The sequence below is a fragment of the Lupinus angustifolius genome, chromosome LG20, assembly GCF_001865875.1.
Source record: "Lupinus angustifolius cultivar Tanjil chromosome LG20, LupAngTanjil_v1.0, whole genome shotgun sequence".
Classification (NCBI taxonomy): Eukaryota; Viridiplantae; Streptophyta; class Magnoliopsida; order Fabales; family Fabaceae; genus Lupinus; species Lupinus angustifolius.
The window spans coordinates 20,425,825-20,444,637 of record NC_032028.1 but is presented as its reverse complement, the minus strand read 5'-3'; the positions used below and the strand labels follow the sequence as shown (position 1 = coordinate 20,444,637).

General features: G+C 32.6%; 2 protein-coding genes across 3 annotated transcripts; both read left to right on the top strand.

Moving 5' to 3' along the window:
* On the top strand, positions 4,465–7,050 carry LOC109336732. 2 transcript variants are annotated; one of them, XM_019573516.1, is made up of 4 exons: positions 4,465–4,554; positions 5,408–5,697; positions 6,218–6,460; positions 6,589–7,050. In XM_019573516.1, exons 2-4 carry the CDS (start codon positions 5,458–5,460, stop codon positions 6,835–6,837), a joined length of 732 nt encoding a protein of 243 aa, XP_019429061.1. In that variant the 5' UTR covers positions 4,465–4,554; positions 5,408–5,457; the 3' UTR covers positions 6,838–7,050. The 2 variants fall into 2 exon arrangements, with proteins under 2 accessions (XP_019429061.1, XP_019429062.1); XM_019573517.1 differs by lacking the exon at positions 4,465–4,554 and having other exon boundaries at positions 5,459–5,565; positions 5,604–5,697.
* On the top strand, positions 8,275–17,154 carry LOC109336557 (T-complex protein 1 subunit zeta 1). The gene is made up of 15 exons (XM_019573231.1): positions 8,275–8,495; positions 8,601–8,664; positions 9,627–9,762; positions 10,288–10,439; positions 11,517–11,564; positions 11,713–11,805; positions 11,931–12,037; positions 12,725–12,839; positions 12,971–13,057; positions 14,385–14,589; positions 14,722–14,816; positions 15,601–15,669; positions 15,764–15,871; positions 15,989–16,107; positions 16,809–17,154. Exons 1-15 carry the CDS (start codon positions 8,362–8,364, stop codon positions 16,882–16,884), a joined length of 1,608 nt encoding a protein of 535 aa, XP_019428776.1. The 5' UTR covers positions 8,275–8,361; the 3' UTR covers positions 16,885–17,154.

Below are 18,813 nucleotides of genomic sequence, written 5' to 3'. Positions count from 1 at the left end.
CTATACAACATATCATGCATAAACCGGAATTGGGGGGACGAACGATCTCCTGGTCCATTAAGCTTTCACAATTTAACATCCGGTATGAACCCATGACAACCATCAAAAGTCAGGTCCTCTCACTATATTATCTACCATTCATTTGAATTATTTTTTTGAAAAGTTAATAATGATTAAATATGAATGATGAATGAAATGGTGATAGTATATATAATTCATATACTTTTGGTGTTTGCATCAACTTCTCTTTTCAAAAAAATGGTTGCAACCTTGCTCTAAAATTCAAGGCTTCTCGTACTGAATATTAACTTTTAAGCATTTGGACGCTCCAAAGAGAGATAATCCAATTTAAATATTCTTGTGGATAATCCCAAGTTACCAACCCTACTTGTTCTGAATTATTTTTTTTATTGATTCACGAGTGCCAAGATTATCTTTAGGTCAATTTTATATAGTTTTGATTTTTTTATCAATTCTTGTCCTAGCAACTATACTATAATATTTTCTTACCATTTTGATAGTTTGTACCAAACTCAGAGATCATACATGCAATGAGTTTAGTTAAATAGTCTCCAATCTCCATCTCATTTTCACCAGACTCAAATGCAATTTGCAGTGATTGGAGCATCTCCTTTGTGCATTTCACCATGTGATTAGAATAGCCCTATATAATGTTCATCAAACTTTTCAGATTATAAAAAATAAATTTATACCAAATATTAAATTATATTTTTGTACATATTTTATATTCAAATTTCAAAATTAGAGGTTTTCTGTAAGACTAAACTTACTTGTTAAGCCAAATAGACTTTAATTTTTAATAAGTCTTAGTTTGATCTCTTTATAATAGAAATATGACATGACATGGTGTGATATAGGTTAAGTAATAGACCAATGACAAATGATCTAGCTTGTTTCTACATTGATTTTACCTCCAATTTCGTGGGACCAGAAGATTCACTACTAACGACAGAACCTCAACCTAAGTGTTTAAATATGACATGACATGGTGTGAGATAGGTTAAGTAATAGACCAATGACAAATGACCTAGCTTGTTTCTACACTGACTTTACCTCCAATTTCGTGGGACCAGAAGATTCACTACTAATGACACAACCTCAACCTAAGTGTTTATCCACCCTTCACCATTTTCGAGGTTGCACTCGAAATGGTTCCACTTTATAAGTTGCAATCATTTTAATTACACATTCGAAGGTTGAATGTGAAACCAAGATACACCGCTACAAGAGGGGTGAAAGTATTTTTTTCTTCAGATTCTTCGGGAAATATGATTTTTTTTAATACCAATGAAAAAATTATAGGGACAAATATGAGTGTGATCAATAAATGTGGGGAAGAAATAATATTTAAGCTATTTTTTGTAATGACCATGTTCAATATGTATAATACATTTCTTAGTTGTAGTCAGTGTTATTAAATTCAGACTGATCAATGACTTGATCAGGGTACTGGGTCAATGAGTCACTAATTCAACTAGTGGGTTAATGGTTGGACCGGTTAACACGGTTTGCTAAAAATTCATAATATTACGTAACAATATATGAACCATTATTTAACTACAACAAAAACATACTATAAGTTTAAAATTTAATTATACAACAAATATTTTGTTATAATGTAAATTGACAAATGACAAACATAACTACAAATAAATTAAAAGTACTTGTTTTTCACTGAAAAATGACATCAATTTGATTGTTTTTTTAAAAAAATATTTTTTTGATTGACTCGGCTGGTCCAACCTATTCGAGCACCCGAGTCACTAGTTTTAGGCTTAAAGTGATCGAGTCAACCTGATTTGATGCAAAACTAGTTAGATGAAAGGTTCGGACCGGTTAGATGTCTGATTTATGGCTGAACCAGTCAGACTACCTGGTTCGAGCCGATTTTTATAACACTGGTTGTAGTAAATGCTCTTCGTGAATTCAAATATAGACTTTTTGCATATTCATTATTGTGAAACCCACATTTTACCATAATCTTTCCATTCTTCACCACCTCTTAGTGACCTCAACGTTCAAACTTCCAAGACGCAATCACTCTAATTTTCTTTTCCCTTTTGTATGGTCATGCATGCTCAATTCACAATCAAGAGTTACTCATGTCTTCTTAATCTATTCAACCTAATGATGACAATAATAAATCCATGTTGATATCCAATATTATGACATTATTAGTTAAATAAATCAAATCTCGTTGAAAAATTCACAAAGAATTTGTTAATCTTTAATGGAGTGAGATAAAATGAGTGGGATTGTGACTCCAAATGCAAAAAGAAGAAGAAGGCTAGTGTCATTTTTAAACCTCAAGAGAATGTTTGTGTCATGATGACAATCTCGATAATACTTAAGTGCAATTTCCCATAATATTTTTGAAAACTATGTAGGACTAGAATGTATGTGTCATCATGACAATCTCAGAAATATTGAGTACAATTTTCCATAATATTATTAAAAGTCATGCTATATTAGAGGTGTCAAAATGGATAGGCTCAGGTGGCTTGCCTCGCCAAAATCCGAAAATTTATAGGGTTTGAGTATCATATAATATAATGTACTTTTTATTGAAGCCGAATTCTTTAGCCTGGTCAGACTACATTAAAATCGGGTTCGGATCGGACTTACTCAGGAGGGTTTGGGCTACCCGTTTTTTGGGGACATTTGGCTTGGTAATAAGCATTAGGTGAAAATTTACAAAAGAACTTATAATAAAAAATGGCTAATAAATATTGTGTTATGAACTTAGAATAAAAAACAGAGTAATATCTAAACATAAATATTTATAAATTACAATAATATTATTAAGTTAAGTATTATATTATTTTTCCTATTTTTTTAGAATACCCTTTTAAGTCTAGTAATAAAATAATGTATCAAATGATACATTAAAACATATATGTTTTAATTTTCCTTTCTTAATTGTGTATTTAATTAGATTTAACATATACAACAAAAGTATAATAAAGAAAATAAAGTTTACAACAAAACTAAAAGACAATCAAAATTGTTTTCAATAGAGAACAATACACAATCAAATTTAATATAATAGTTCACACTGAAAGTGTTGATAAAAAATAATATTTTTTATAGTGTCTAAATGTTTATATATTAAAATGAGGTTATAAATTATATTGTATTAGAGTGTAAGAGTCCAGTAGAAATTAGAGATTTAATAAATGAGTTATATTAAAAATCATATACGTAAACTTAACATCATGTCTTAACTCAAACACAAGACATTAGATGTATAAGTTTGATTGCATATGGTATAACAAATTTGTTAAAAAAGTTATACATTAATATCAAATAATATATATATTTAAATATATTAAATATGTTAATATTTAATTATATATATTTTTTAGCAATATGCGGGTCGGTTTGCCACAACCCACAACCTGCTTAGGGTAAATTTGTACTACATTGATATGCATAAATTGCATGTGAGTCTTTTAGCCCGGTCCGGTTTAACTAGTTTATTTCTTAGCTAGTTTATTTGGTCATTTAACAAATTCTATTTTATTTCTTAGTTTTGTCAAATGAATTTGTATTTTAGTCAGCTAACTACAATTATAAGTTTTCAACAATAATTTCAAGACTTTTAGTTGGCTCAAGCTACAAGTTCTTATCTATGTGCTACAAACTTATAATTAAAAGTTAGTTTTGTCAAAGTAACCAATAATAGATCAATTTGTCAACAAAAATTAAAGGAAAATTGTAAAATTTGAAAACTATCCTTCCAAAAGTGTCTTTTATAAATGAGTGTATGTATCATATGCAAATCAGCTTTACAAGTTTTTTTTCCATCTTTTTACAAGACATTTTATACGTTCAACTTCTATTAGTTTTTTCTTGATATTTTCCTATTACTGATGTGTTGTTCAAAGCTCATTCTCATCAATTAACTTTTGTTGTTTTACATTATCAACCAACCATCTTCTATCCCCTTTGATGGTAAAGTGGAAATGTATTAACGATAAAGAAAATGATGCATGTACTGATAGTATAAGAGTCTTTTACACTATCACTGCATTATCTCATTTACATTTTATTATTAGTGAATTTTAAATATAAGTAATACAAACGAATACGAAATGATGAATACACATTGAGAGTACATAAATATTTAAAGTTGATAATATCAAATTTTTAGGTGAGTGGATTAGGATTATAAAGTGTAGTCAAAATGAATAGATAATGGAATTAGCATGATAAATAATATCAAATGAGTAATAAAAATGAAAATATTGCAGTGTTTTACCAAGAAAAAAACTAACTTTACTACTCACATTGATCAGTGTAATTAGTTTACTAGCAACTTATAAATACTATCAAATAATTATTATTTATGAGTTTTATATATTGTTATTATATCATCCGAAAAATAAAATGGAAATAAATGCATAATTTAGTTTTATGACAAGGCCCACGTATTGGGCCCAATTTAAGACATCAAAAGAGAACAACCTTGTCTTCAACATCAACAATTGTTGTTTCATTCATTCAACTAATCCTCTTTTCCCTCACCCATAGGTATGTTCACATTCATTTCAATCATACGCGTTTTTCTACCAATTGGGCTTCATTTCTTATTAGGGTTTTCCTTCAATTGATTTTTTTGAACTATAAAATTGTGTCTATGGGAAAACTGTTCTGGATTATCTGATTAGGGTTAAGGTGTTTTTGTCTTCAGTGGATAGAGGTTGTGTAGGTTGAGATGTTTTTGTGTAAAGGTGATTGTGCTTGAAGCTTTGGTTAAGAGTTCTAGGATTCTTAAATCTTTTTTGAGTTCTGGGATCGGCTAAAGAGCGGCTTAGTGCACGAGGCTCGTAGTCCACTAGGTGGGGTAAGCTAATAGCCGGTCCACTGCACGAGGTTATCACTTAGTGAGGTAAGAGGATGATAGATGTATTCAGCCCTTAGAGTCACGAGCGAAAAAGAATAAAACTTTTGCCAGGATTTTAACCATGACCCCATCATTTATCACAAATCATTTTAAGATTCATAAGAATACTTTCTTTGTTTAAAATACTCTGTCTAGTCACAAGTTATGAAGTTGCCTCAACATTTAGAGGATGGGCCTTGGCGCAACGATAAGGTTGCTGGTTAGCAACCAAGAGGCCACAGTTCAAATCCTGGAAACAGCCTCTCCGCTTTTCGGATAAGGTTGCATACATATATTCTCTCTAGACCCCACTAGATAAGAGTCTCGTGTACTGAGCCGTCCTTTTCATTGTGCGCTACATTTTATCAACTTATTTGCTTGGCTACTTTGTCTGATATGTGAAATTTTTATTTCTGGTCAGATTTATTTTATAAAGTTCTCATCTCTTTCAGCTAATATTTTGCGAAATAATCTGACATAACAAAGCATGCTTTTAAGTAGTGCAGGAGTGTAATGTGTGAAGGTTGGGCTTCCTGGACTATTTGAGGAACATGAATGCTATTCGAGTTACCCCATGCCAATCTGGGATTTATGCCAAAAATAAATCTCGGGTTCACCGTTCTCCTTCTGCATCATGTGTATCACCAATGGATGTGAATCCTCTGTCTAGAACATCCTTGAGCCTTGGAGCAAACCCTTCATCTGGCTTGCAATGTATGCCTGTTTTAAAATCTCGGCGACCTCTCCATGTTTGTTTAGCCGGTGGAAAAGGAATGATGGACAATAATGAGGTAATATCCCTTCATAGGAGTTATATATACTATACATTTTGCATTTATCAGTTGTTATATTATAGAGGCTTAGTTATTCTTTAATGCTCTCTGAGGAAACTTATTGGTATCTCTTTCTGTAAGCTGTTGGTTAGATCTTATCCTAATATGTGCTGCCTCAACTGGGATTATTTCTACTGTCACAACTCACAACTATTAATAATGTGTCGGCATCAGAATCGGCTAGAGGACTTGGGGTAGATACTAGTTAAGTCTAATACAGAATAACAGAAATTGTTTAGCTACTTTTTCAAATGCCAAATTCTTAACCAGAGCCAAAAAAGGCAGATGGACGAAGCAATCTTTTTCTTCTAACGAATCTCAAGCTATCTTCATATTTTGAACGTGCATGTTGTTCGGGATGTAAGTAGGGAATCAGGGTAGCTTATGTGCTCTTAGCTCTCTTCTCTGATTATAGTATCCAGTTACATTTTTTGTTTGAATTTTATTTACTATATTACTAACTAATAATTGCAATTAGAATTCCCCGTGGAAATCTCTTGAGAACGAAATGCAAAAGCTTAAGGGACAGTCACTAGAGGATGTATTACGAGAGCAAATCCAAAAGGGTGAATACTATCAAAATGGCGGAAATGGGGGAAAGCCACCGGGAAATGGAGGTCGTGGTGGTGGTGGCCCTGGTGGATCGGAGGATGGAAGATTTTCTGGGATATCGGATGAGACTCTGCAAGTCATTTTAGCAACTATTGGCTTTATATTTCTGGTACCCCCTCTCTCTCTCATTTTAGCTACTGGTGGTATAGGATTACCTCAGATATGATTAATATGGTTGATAGGTTATATGTGCCATTTCTCGTTTTTCGTTTTGATAACATCTTTCATCTTTTCCAGTATATTTGTGTCAACGATGGTGTGGAACTTGCAAAGTTAACCAGGGACTTCATCAAGTATCTTTCTGGTGGAGGCCAGAGCGTTCGATTACAGCGTGCCTTATACAAATGGGTTCGACTTTACAAGAATATCACACAGAAGAAGGAAGTTGACAAAGATGCGTCGGAGAAGGAACCAACTAGGTGGTACCAACCCGATCACTATCGGGATATCATTAGGAATTACGTGAGATCAGATTCAAATGAATAATTTTCTGTACTTCGTGTCGTCCTATTCTCCATTATGATAAATGGAGTTGGGATTGCAGTTAGAATAAATTTATATGAAGTATGATGATTTTCATCATTAGAACATACTTGGGGACCACATTGAATATCATTCTTTGGCAAAACCTGAGATTCAACAGTTTTAAGAGCTCATGTAACATGTTATATTTTGCGTAGTAGCTCTCTTTTGTTGTCATTTATATTTTTGATGTACTATTCTGATTTCTTAGGATCACTTTTTGTTATACCAAAAACCCTCTTTTTTGGAAGTTACACAGCATATCTTCATGCTAGTCTTATAACCTGATTATCGTTTTTTGTTTGAGAAATTACACTGACCTCACCTCCGATGTATGGTTTCGATATCATTTCACCTAACAATTTGGGGCTAGATTTTTACATCCCATTTAAATGATGAGGAAAAAGAATATATCAATTATGAGTTTTATATATTGTTACTATATCATTAATCTTTTATGTTATTATTGATTTTTAAAAAAAATAATACAAATAGATAGTAAATAATATTTGAGTACCTATAAATTTTTACGACGAGTACATATATATTCCAGTCTTAGATTATTACACATCCATATAGATGTGAACATTTATAAAAAAAACTAGTTCGGCCATGAGTGAATGAATATTTAAAGTATATACATATAGGATGGGGATTATTCATAATTGTGAGTATTTTGTACTACTAAGGGTATTTTCACATTTCGGGTAAGGAATTAATCTTTTTCGGGGTTTATGATTGTCCCTTCTAACAAGTGTTTTCAGGAATTGAATCCTTGACTTTTTAGTCACCTTGAGATTTAGCGGGGTCTTACATCATTAAATCAATGTCTTATTGTTCTTCGTGTGAGTTTTTCTAAAAGAAATTTGATCATCCATATTGTTAAGAATGAAATATTTAAAAGCAGTGAATGTGAGAATGAAGTTGTAAGTAAAGAGGATGATGGGAAAGAAAGGAAATAAGAATGGGAATAAAGTATGTTTTTTGTGTGAGGTGATAAGTTATATCCTCATACCCAATATACATTTGTCTTATTTGATTTTTGTTTATTTATTTATTTTATAAATAGGTAAAAAGTAATCATGTGTCATTATCTAACTGGTGTTTGGAGAGAAGTTATACTTCATCATCAATTTTAGGGAAATCCAATTATTTAAATTAATGAGTAAATTGATGACTAGGATGAGAAGTAAGTTTAAACCGTCTCTTTGAACCGTGACAATTCTTTAGGATTCAAAATTTAAAAATGTAGGTGCCAAAAATTATCTCCTAATAATTTAACGAGTAAGTCATTCTGGGCCGGGCCAGAATCCATATACCCCAATACGCATGAGAATTGGCTAGGTTAGAAGTAAAACGACAATGGATAAAGAACTTCACTGTCGTTTCGAGAAACCCCTAAAACCCACATCTCTGAATCTTTCTGATCAAACATTTCAAATTCACATCGTGATTTTCTCTTCAGTTCTGTGAAGAAGAAAAGTAAAGATGTCAGTGAGAGTATTAAACCCTAATGCTGAAGTTCTTAACAAATCAGCAGCACTTCACATGAACATCAATGCCGCAAAAGGATTGCAGGATGTTCTTAAGACAAATCTCGGTCCCAAAGGAACCATCAAAATGTTATTTATAATCTCTCTCTTTTTTTTTTCGATCTTTCATTTTTTTTCGATTTTAATTTTTTTGAATTTTTGAATTTTGATTTATTTTGCTTTTATACTAAGCAGGTTGGTTGGTGGTGCTGGAGATATTAAACTCACTAAAGATGGCAACACTCTCCTCAAAGAGATGGTTAATTTTTTTCTTCCATTTTGCTTATTTTATTTTATTTTGGGTTTTTCTTTTAATGCACATTATGTGATGCTTGAAATCGTTATTGCTTCTTTGTGTTTGTTAATTGCTATGTCTTGTCCCATACTGAAAATGGCTGAACCTGAGTTGATTAGTTCTATGATTACCTTTAAATATGATATAAAAGGTTTTAAATAGCGGTTGCCGTTTCGGAAACTCCTAAAATCATGATATTCTGGACAATTATGGGAAATTAGCGGATGTTGAGTGGTCACGATATAGTTATGGTGACTCTCAGAAACCTAAAACATTGTCTCCCATCATGGTTGTGTACCCAAATTTAAAACCATTATGATATACTCATTTTTCACTCACCTGGTAGATTAGTTACAGTTACCTTTATACTTGTATATAGCCTGTGTCACTAGTAGTTAAGCTTGTGTATATACTGATTTCCAGTCATTTCCACTGTTTTGCAATTTCTTCTTACCATAATTGCTTTTTTTTCTACTTTTGCTTTTAAAAACTCTCTTGTAGCTTTCTATTAAAAGCTCTTTTTGAGTACAAAATAAACTAATCCAAACACATGTATATTCATATGATGTGATCTGCAAAACTTTGCACTAAATGATTTAATTTTAAAAATGCTACTAACAAATCTCTTTTCAACCCACAATTTATTATTTGGCAGAGTTTATGTGGAACCCGCTAAATAGGCCCAAAGATTAAGTAGGTATTATATAAAATCCATCCAATTATAGTCTGTTGAAAAGAGTGTATTGCTAGCACCGTTTACTTTATTTTAATGGGTCTAATGTAAAAAGGTTTACATTTGCTCATGTTACCATAGTGAAACTTGTTGAACGAGATGCCTAATACAAGTTTGAGTGATTTTGTGTGACTAGAAATTTGTCAAAATCAGACTCTTATATTTACCCTTTTCCATTTATGGGCTTATGCAGCAAATCCAAAACCCAACAGCAATTATGATTGCTAGGACAGCTGTGGCGCAAGATGACATTAGTGGAGACGGCACAACTTCTACTGTGCTCTTCATTGGTGAGCTTATGAAACAATCAGAGCGTTGCATTGATGAAGGTTTGTGAAACAATCCTTGTACCTCTTATTGTCATGAATGAATCTTCTTCAGGGGTCTTCCTTGTAGTCCTAGTCTCAACTTATTGTGTATAGGAAGACTGTGAGGCTTTTGGCAAAAGATAAAGGAGATCAAGTGATATATCATTTAACTTATTTAGTGAAATCATACTTATTCAATATTTAGTTGACTGTTTCATGTAGATAGTGGTTCATGCCCCAGAAATTGTAGTTGGAATGGTAATAAAAGGAGTCTGATATTCTCAATTCCATCTGTTAAATAATCAAGTATCTTTTGCCTTTTTCTAGTTAGTAATTACTAGTTTCAGTATTAAAGGATGATATCCTTAATGACATGATGTATGATAATTAATTTAATCCATTTTTGGTGGTAGTTTACCATCCCCTGTCCCGCTGAAGCATAAGAATCACCTTTTGAATTGTCATACTTTTGAAGAATAGTTTATGAACATTTTGATTTAATGCTTTCTTGCACAACTTATGTTAAGAGCAATATGAACGTTCTAGGTATGCATCCAAGGGTGTTGGTTGACGGTTTTGAGATTGCAAAAAGAGCAACTCTACAATTCCTTGAAAAGTTTAAGACCCCTGTTGTGATGGGTGATGAGCCTGACAAAGAGATTCTCAAGATGGTAGCAAGGACAACCTTGAGGACAAAGGTATCTTAATTTATTGAGAAAAGTGTATTAACCCCCTTAAACTTTACACATTTTGCAAATAGGAACCACCAACTTTAATTTCATCTCAATCAAGCCTTAAACTTTTCTCATTAATAAAATAGGTCCTTCTATGTTAAATTATTTAATGATAAAATCTGACCTTTTAAATTTTTTAATCTAAACTGTTGATTTATTTATTTAAAAATGTAATAAAAGTAACATTAATAGGCAAACACTAATAGTCTTCTTCATGAGAGAGGGGGGGAGAGGGAATTGGGAAATCGCTGTTGGTTCAATGCTTGAACAATAGCATCCTAAACCTAAGAAAACAAAAGCTTTAAATGGTTGAATTATGAAAACGTGCAGCAGAGAAACATGAGTAAAACAAGACCACCAAACATTTGAAGAAAATATTTAAAGAAGCAAGCTCCTTCAATCCCATCTCAATTGAAAGCATGCTTTCAATATTTCCTTCTCCAGTAAGATCATTCAGGCCTGGGACAAGTTTGCTCCTCTTCTTGGGTGGATCATCACTTGCTTAAAAATCATATCTGCAAAAATCATAGTTATGTAGACCAGAATAGTGAAAATCATCACTCTAAGAAAGGATATAACCAATCCCCTCAAGAACCATTAATAGGACTAATATGTTTTTACCATTTTGTGAATGAGCCCTCTAGAACACTACTTTGAATGCCATGAACCAATCCCCTCTCTCAGATGATGAAGAAGAATACTGTTTCTGTTGCTTTTTTAATATATTTTTAAATAAATAAATCAACGGTGTAGATTAAAAAAATTGAAAGGTCAGATTTCACAGTTAAAAATAATGTGACAGAGATTTAAAGGACCTATTTTATGAATGAGAGAAGTTTAAGGCTTGATTAGGACAAAGTTAAAGTTGATGGTTCCTATTTGCAAAAGGTGTTAAGTTTAAGGGGGTCATATATACTTTTCCCTAATTTATTTATCATTTTCCTAGAACTTATCATACATTGATATTACTGACAACAACTTCACATAGTTTTTATTGAGGATTATGTTTTTATTATTATTTGATTTTATTCTCCTTTACAGTTATACGAGGCACTAGCAGATCAATTGACTGATATTGTTGTTAATGGGGTGAGTAGCATGGCAGTTTTGACATTTGTTTAAGACATAAATATAAAATTTCGCTTTACATATTTTGTTTGGTTAGCTGAACTATTTTTTTGGACATTTTACAAGTTATGATCTTGTGTTTTAGTAAACTATGGTTTTGCTTTGATAGATTTTATGCATCCGGAAGCCTGAGGAGGCAATTGATCTGTTTATGGTGGAGATTATGCACATGCGCCACAAGTTTGATGTTGACACACGTTTGGTATGTTATATTCGTATAACTACTCAGTTTATATAGTTTTGGTGATCTTTGTTAGTAGGTTTAAATGCTGTTTATCTTATGCTCTTTAATTTGCTATAAATCAGTTCATACATGTTGTCTTCTAGGTTGAGGGTCTTGTTCTTGATCATGGTTCTAGGCACCCTGATATGAAGCGTCATGCAGAGAATTGCTATATCTTGACAAGCAATGTGTCTTTGGAGTATGAGAAAAGGTACTGAAATTGGTATTTTTTAGGGCAGTCATGTTCTTTTCACATGTTCTTTCTTCTTACGTTCTGTTGTGCTGAGTTTATGTTCGGGTTTCACCCAATTATAGTAGTTTTTTCATGCATTTAAATTCATTCCACTTCTTTATAGTTATCTAATCTGTTAATAATATGCGTTTCATGACACTATCATACTTAATCTCCTATGCATTGACACAAATACATCCATTAGATAACTGTAGATTATGTTGAAATTTATATATTTAAACAACCAATTTTGAATTTCTCTTCCCTGTGGTAGGGGCCAGATGTTGCTGGATTTAAGTAATCAACTAGTCTTCATTTTGGTGATTCTGTGGTTTCTGTTCATTGCAGAACTTGTTATATATGAAAGTTGGTACATTCTGTTGAAATGTTTTGCACCCTGGTCTAACTTTTATGCCCACTCTGTTACATGCAGAGAACTTTTGTTAGCCTGAATCATATCAAGAATTAATGTACTAAATCTGAAAATGAGCACTCATTGAATATATCTTGTCAATTAATCTGAAAATGAGCACTCACTGAATATATCTTCCTAAGAAAGTTTTTATTGTCGTAAAATATAGTAAGCCTAAATGTACTAATAGGCAAAGCTATTTCTGTATTTCCTTTATCATGCGGGGCTAATGATGTTAATGTTTCTTTTCTCAGTGAAGTAAATGCCGGCTTTTTTTACTCAAATGCGGAACAGAGAGAGGCTATGGTCACAGCTGAAAGGCGTCAGGTTGATGAAAGAGTTAAAAAAATTATTGAACTGAAACATAAGGTAGAAAAGGTTTATTCTTGCATTGATTTACACACATGATACTTTGTAAGATTTAGCCTAACTATATTGCCATTGTTGTAGCTTTATCGTACTTTTGTTCTCAAATTGCCTCCTATTTATTATGTATGCAGGTTTGTTCTGGTAACGATAGCAATTTTGTTGTCATCAACCAAAAAGGAATTGACCCCCCATCACTGGACATGCTTGCTAGGGAAGGAGTAAGTGTTACATAATTGTATTATATCATACATTTCATTTTAGGTTTTTGTTTTAAAATAAATACATTTGAATAGTAGGAAGATGACTACTTCATCTATAAACTTATAAATATTCTGTAGAAATTAATAACACTTTGGGTGTTTCCTTGTAGAGACGTAATATTTTCAAAGTTTATAATGTTTCTAGAGACTTTTCACATTGAGCTTTTTATAACATTGAAGAATGTTTATAGAAAAATATACTCCAAGTGTCTGACTAAAATAACTCAGGTTGCTATAGATATTTTTGGAACGAGGATTAACAGTTGAATAAATTCTTCCCCAAGAAAGAATAGGGAGAATTATGATATAATACAATTGGGTGCCTTTTTGGTCCATATTTATGTTCTGCAATAGCTTCACGCCTTTTTTGGGTTGAAAAAGGCAAAACTCACTGTGTAAATGGCTAGCTCCTTTGATTAGCAGTTCTACTCAATCCATTATGAAATAAGGTTTCATCTTTGAGAAGTTTTGGAATGCGCTGACTTCACAGTTAACTGAGAGATTAATTGCTACCCTGTTTTTTTTAATCTTTAAAATCACTTGGATTGGTCAGGCCTGTCTAGGCTTGTAGCCCTTCTGGATCCCCTCCATGTGACTCTGGATCTGCCTCTGCCCATCGATGTTAAAGTTTAAAATAGTGGGTGCTTTAGTAGAATGTTAGTAAATTCTCTAAGGGTGTGTTTGCGAGTTAGTTTTTGAAGGGAGAGGAAAGGAAAGCGAAGGTTTGAGAGTCATCTCACAAATATGTATCATTGGTTCCAAAACCTTCCTCTTCCCTCAATTACTTTCGAAAAACCAACTCGCAAACAAAACCTGAGGCTTCTAAAAATCATCAACTGTGTCTCTTCTAACCTAAGGTTCTGACGTATGTGATATAAAAAATGGCTGCCTAGTGCTTGATGCATGTGATATAAACAAGAAAATAATGCATCTCTTACCTTTGCTAGGAACCCAACATGGAAAGAGAAAAATGATTTATTGCTTGACTGAAATTTACATAACACGGAGGAAGACTCTCCTCCAATGGTTTCTCCTTTTTATAACTGAGCAATAGCTCTATTCTCACAAACTCATTCTAATGCTTCTTTTTATATTTCCCCTTATTTAAATCTCATTCTAAGTACCTAACTATTCACTCTAACTATCTAATTTCCATACTGCCTTCACAACCTTGCTGGCATTGCAATAATTGCATTTTGCTTGTTTTATGAACTTATTAGCTACAGACGTTACAATTTTTCTATTGTATATTCTCTTTGCTGATCTTGTTCCCTTGTCATTTTAGATAATTGCCCTTCGCAGAGCGAAGAGGAGAAACATGGAAAGATTGGTTTTAGCCTGCGGAGGAGAGGCTGTAAACTCTGTAGATGATTTGACTCCTGAATGTCTTGGGTGGGCTGGATTGGTTTATGAGCATGTCCTTGGTGAAGAGAAATATACATTTGTGGAGAATGTGAAGAATCCTCATTCGTGTACAATCTTGATTAAAGGTACATTACTACATCGTTTCTCTACCTGTAGCGAGTTTGTCAAGCCGTTATTTATGCTATTGTTTTTGCATGATGTTTGCTGTACATAATTGTGGCTAACTTGAGACATGAAATGTTGTCATACTGGTACAGGTCCTAATGACCACACAATAGCTCAGATTAAAGATGCTATTCGCGATGGTTTGAGGGCAGTCAAGAATACCATAGAAGATGAAGCTGTTGTCTTGGTAAGATATTTTTCTAAACTTTTAATTTAATATAAACTACTCTGATTTCTGTGTTGTGCAACTTTTTTCTTTGTTTTGGTCATGTCATTGCTCCTGTTATTATAACAATTTAATCCATTTTTGTGATGGATTCCTCAATTTTCAATTGAATGGATTTCTACTAGCAAACAAGACGGTTTAGCTTAGTGCAGAACACTTGGTCTTGGATTCCTAGACCTAAGGTTGGCATAGGTTAAGGTATTTCAGAAACTAATGACTATGAGATTGAAAATCTTCCTTAGATGGCTAAATATGAGTTTCTGGACCTATCATTTATAATTATACCACAGTTTGGAGAAGATTGCACTTCCAAATTTAATGAGGAAAATTGATTTAGAATGGCATTTTCAGCATAGGCCTTAACTGAGTTATATAAAAACTGTTGCAATAAGGTACACATTACTATCTTTGCTCATGTGACTGAGTGGGCAGATGATCTGATTGGGGGGAAAGAACGTGCTTTAAATATGTTCAGCAATGTTTATTTTTATTCTGATAATTGACCGAGGGGTTATGCGACTTTTATCCATCTTCCATCCTCATTTAAGCTCTAAGTAAATCCACTAGTTTCTAGTTGTCAATAATAGGAAAATAAATCGGTACAAGGCCTTGGCTCCAAGCATTATTGTCCTTTCTAAAATTTAGCTGTATTTAATACATCCTCCAATACTGAAGTTTGGCTTGAACCTTTTATTATTGTGGCTCTTGTGATGGACATGAGTTGTATTTCCCTTCCCATGTTCAGGGTGCTGGTGCATTTGAAGTTGCTGCTAGACAATATTTGGTGAACGAAGTTAAAAAAACAGTTAAAGGGGTAATATGAATTCCCATATGCTTTCCATGTTTTTATTGATCTTTAATAGTCAAATGCTGATTTCAACAGTTTGACCTTTATAATGTTGAAACAGCGTGCACAACTTGGTGTTGAGGCTTTTGCTGATGCACTTCTTGTCGTGCCCAAGACACTTGCTGAGAACTCTGGACTTGACACTCAAGATGTGATTATTGCCCTTAAGGTATTTGCTTCCTTTGAATTTTTTGCTCATTTCTTCACCCCGAGTGTAATTTTGTAGTTATATTCTTATGAAGCAGGATACAGTTTGATATCGTCATTCTTACCGTTTCTATTGCAGGGAGAGCATGACAGAGGGAATATTGTGGGATTGAACCAAAACACCGGAGAACCGTTAGACCCTCAAATGGAGGGTATTTTTGACAACTATTCTGTAAAGCGCCAAATCATAAACTCAGGGTATGATTGAACTCACTTGTTGGCATTATCAATGTTCTTAAATTTGTCATTCTTCACGTGCCATTGCATCCGATGTATCATTGCATTTAATTACTTTCCTGTAAAAATGACATTAATAAATCTCATCCATGTGCCTTTTGCATCTGAATTTTGTTATTAGATTTTAGTGATACTTGTACTTGCACCCATCGTGGTTTGGTATAATTACACCGAATACTCCTGTTTTGGGAAATTACACATACCATTGTTTACAAGAGAAATGGATAGTTTGGTATAATTCCTTTATAGGTGTAGTTTTTCAAATGAGGAGGGTGTCGGGGTTTAGTAACAACACCTAAGGATATGTTTGCGAGTTTAGTTTTGGAGGGAAATGAAAGATAAAGGGAAGGCTTGATTGAGAGCTATGAAATACACTTGTGAGATGAGTCTCCAGTCTTTTCTTTCCCTTCCTCTCTAAAATTCAACTTGCAAACGAAACTATGTTCGGGGTACATTTTCAAACAAGGATAGTGTAAATTGTAATCATGTCAAACCTTAAGGGAAACATGTATCCTTCAATGTTTTATGGATCCATTACACACCTTGAAACGCTTATTTCAAACTTAAGGATCGGTAGACATTTTCAAACTTCGATATGCTTGGAAGTTGGAAACAGCATCTGCTTTTGTTGACATATGTTTTTATCTTTCAATGTTATACAGACCAGTTATTGCATCTCAATTGCTCTTGGTGGATGAAGTTATTCGAGCCGGGCGTAACATGCGCAAGCCAACTTAGATGTTGTTGCTTGATGGATGAATCTTCTTTTGAATCGAGTTTGCTATGAATTCATATTATTCATCAATGTTAGAAAGGTGGCAGCTATGTTTAATGGGATTGATGAGGTTCCATACTCAATTGTTTCAGAGCTTGCCCTTAAAATCAACCCTTTTATGTGCCTCTATTTTTCACTCTTAAGGACTTTGTAATGTTAGTTTTTGTGACTAAATTTTGGGTCAATGCTAAGTATGCATAATTATTTTATCTAGCTGAAGCTTTTTTTGTTTATGCTTCACTTTTGTTTTTAGTAGTGACAAATTGATGAAGATGAATTTATGATTGGATAGCAATGAATTTACTAAAAAGAAAGCACTAATCCTTTTAATGATTTATCATTTTTTATTGGATTGTACCTAATTCATCTACTTTAAATTGTATTTTAGAAATTTATTTTGCTCTCTAAAGTTTCTCTAAATCCCTCACTTCTTCCATCAACAAAATCCCAACCAAGATCAGCAAATTTTGCAACAAATTTTCACAAACCTAAAACCAAGACATTTCAATTTCAAAAAATTGTTGAACCCACCAACCATATGTATTAAAAAAAACTATGATCATCTTTTGCAATAGCAATAGCAATCCATCATCAAGATCATCCCAAATTAGAGATAGAAAGAATATTCAACATAAATATTTTATAATTGTTATTTTATGTTATTATCTTTGTCATTAGTAAGAACTAATTGTCTCATTAGTTACAGAGATAATATCATAGAATAAAAGATTTTTGGTAAAAATATTATATTTGTTAATTGTTTGATAACATAAAATTAAAGAATTAAAAAAACTGAAAAGACTCGAATTTGGAATTCGGGTCTATAATATTCACAAACTCAATCCTTCTAAACTCTCGTTGCATATATGTCAAATCATATCAAATCACCACTTCGAGAATCGATACTTGCATGTAATAAAGTTTTCAATAAAGAGGAATCTTTCTACTCTTTTATATAAAATAGATACGTAGAACATAGATGCCCAATACATATCAATCATGCACTACATTTCATCTTAGCCAATATTAAGAGACTACCAACAAAATCATGAAATTATGTTTTTTTTGTTTGATGAAAGGTATCCCCTTATCTTCTGATATAGAATTGATCTCTTTCAGGGTTTGTGGTTGCCCTCTTAATAAGTATCGCTTTCATGAATCGAACCTTAACCTTTTGATTATCATGAGGATTTAGCGGAGCCTTACCTTACTAGATCAAGAATTCTAAGGACTTGATGGTATATTATGTTAGAAGACCATGGCATCATTTTTCTCTATTAAAGAGAAACTCAAATTCCAAATTGTTTGATACAATCGGACAGATATTAATCCAGCTTTACCAAAATAAAAAAGAACCAAACATTGCCTTCAAAATGCTGATGTAAAATTTAACATTGAGATCCATTTTTAATAGTCCTATCTTTCTCCCATCTTTTCATATTATTTTGTGTTCTTACATAATTATTGCTTAGTTTTCATATTTTCTTCAAAATGAATCAACATGATCAATTTGTTCCTTCAATTTTGCATTAAAAAGACTCGAAGTTCACACATGTGAAAAGATGTTAAAACTCAATCACATTAAACTTTGTTGGCTCATTCTTTATGGGAATATATTTTTTATGAATATTTATAGCTTAAATATAAAGTGGGTACACTTTATATCAAACAAGTATAATAATAAATATAATAAATTTATAAACGTAAATAATATTACTTGAAAAATAACACTTAATTATTGCAATGATATAAAGGTAATAACTATATGAATTCATCTGTTGTTTTGAAAAATAAGAAAAATTGTCATGTACGAAGCGATTTTGACAAGTATACTAGGTTAATGGATTTAATTGTATGTTTGATATAATTGTCATATCGTACTAATATGATGA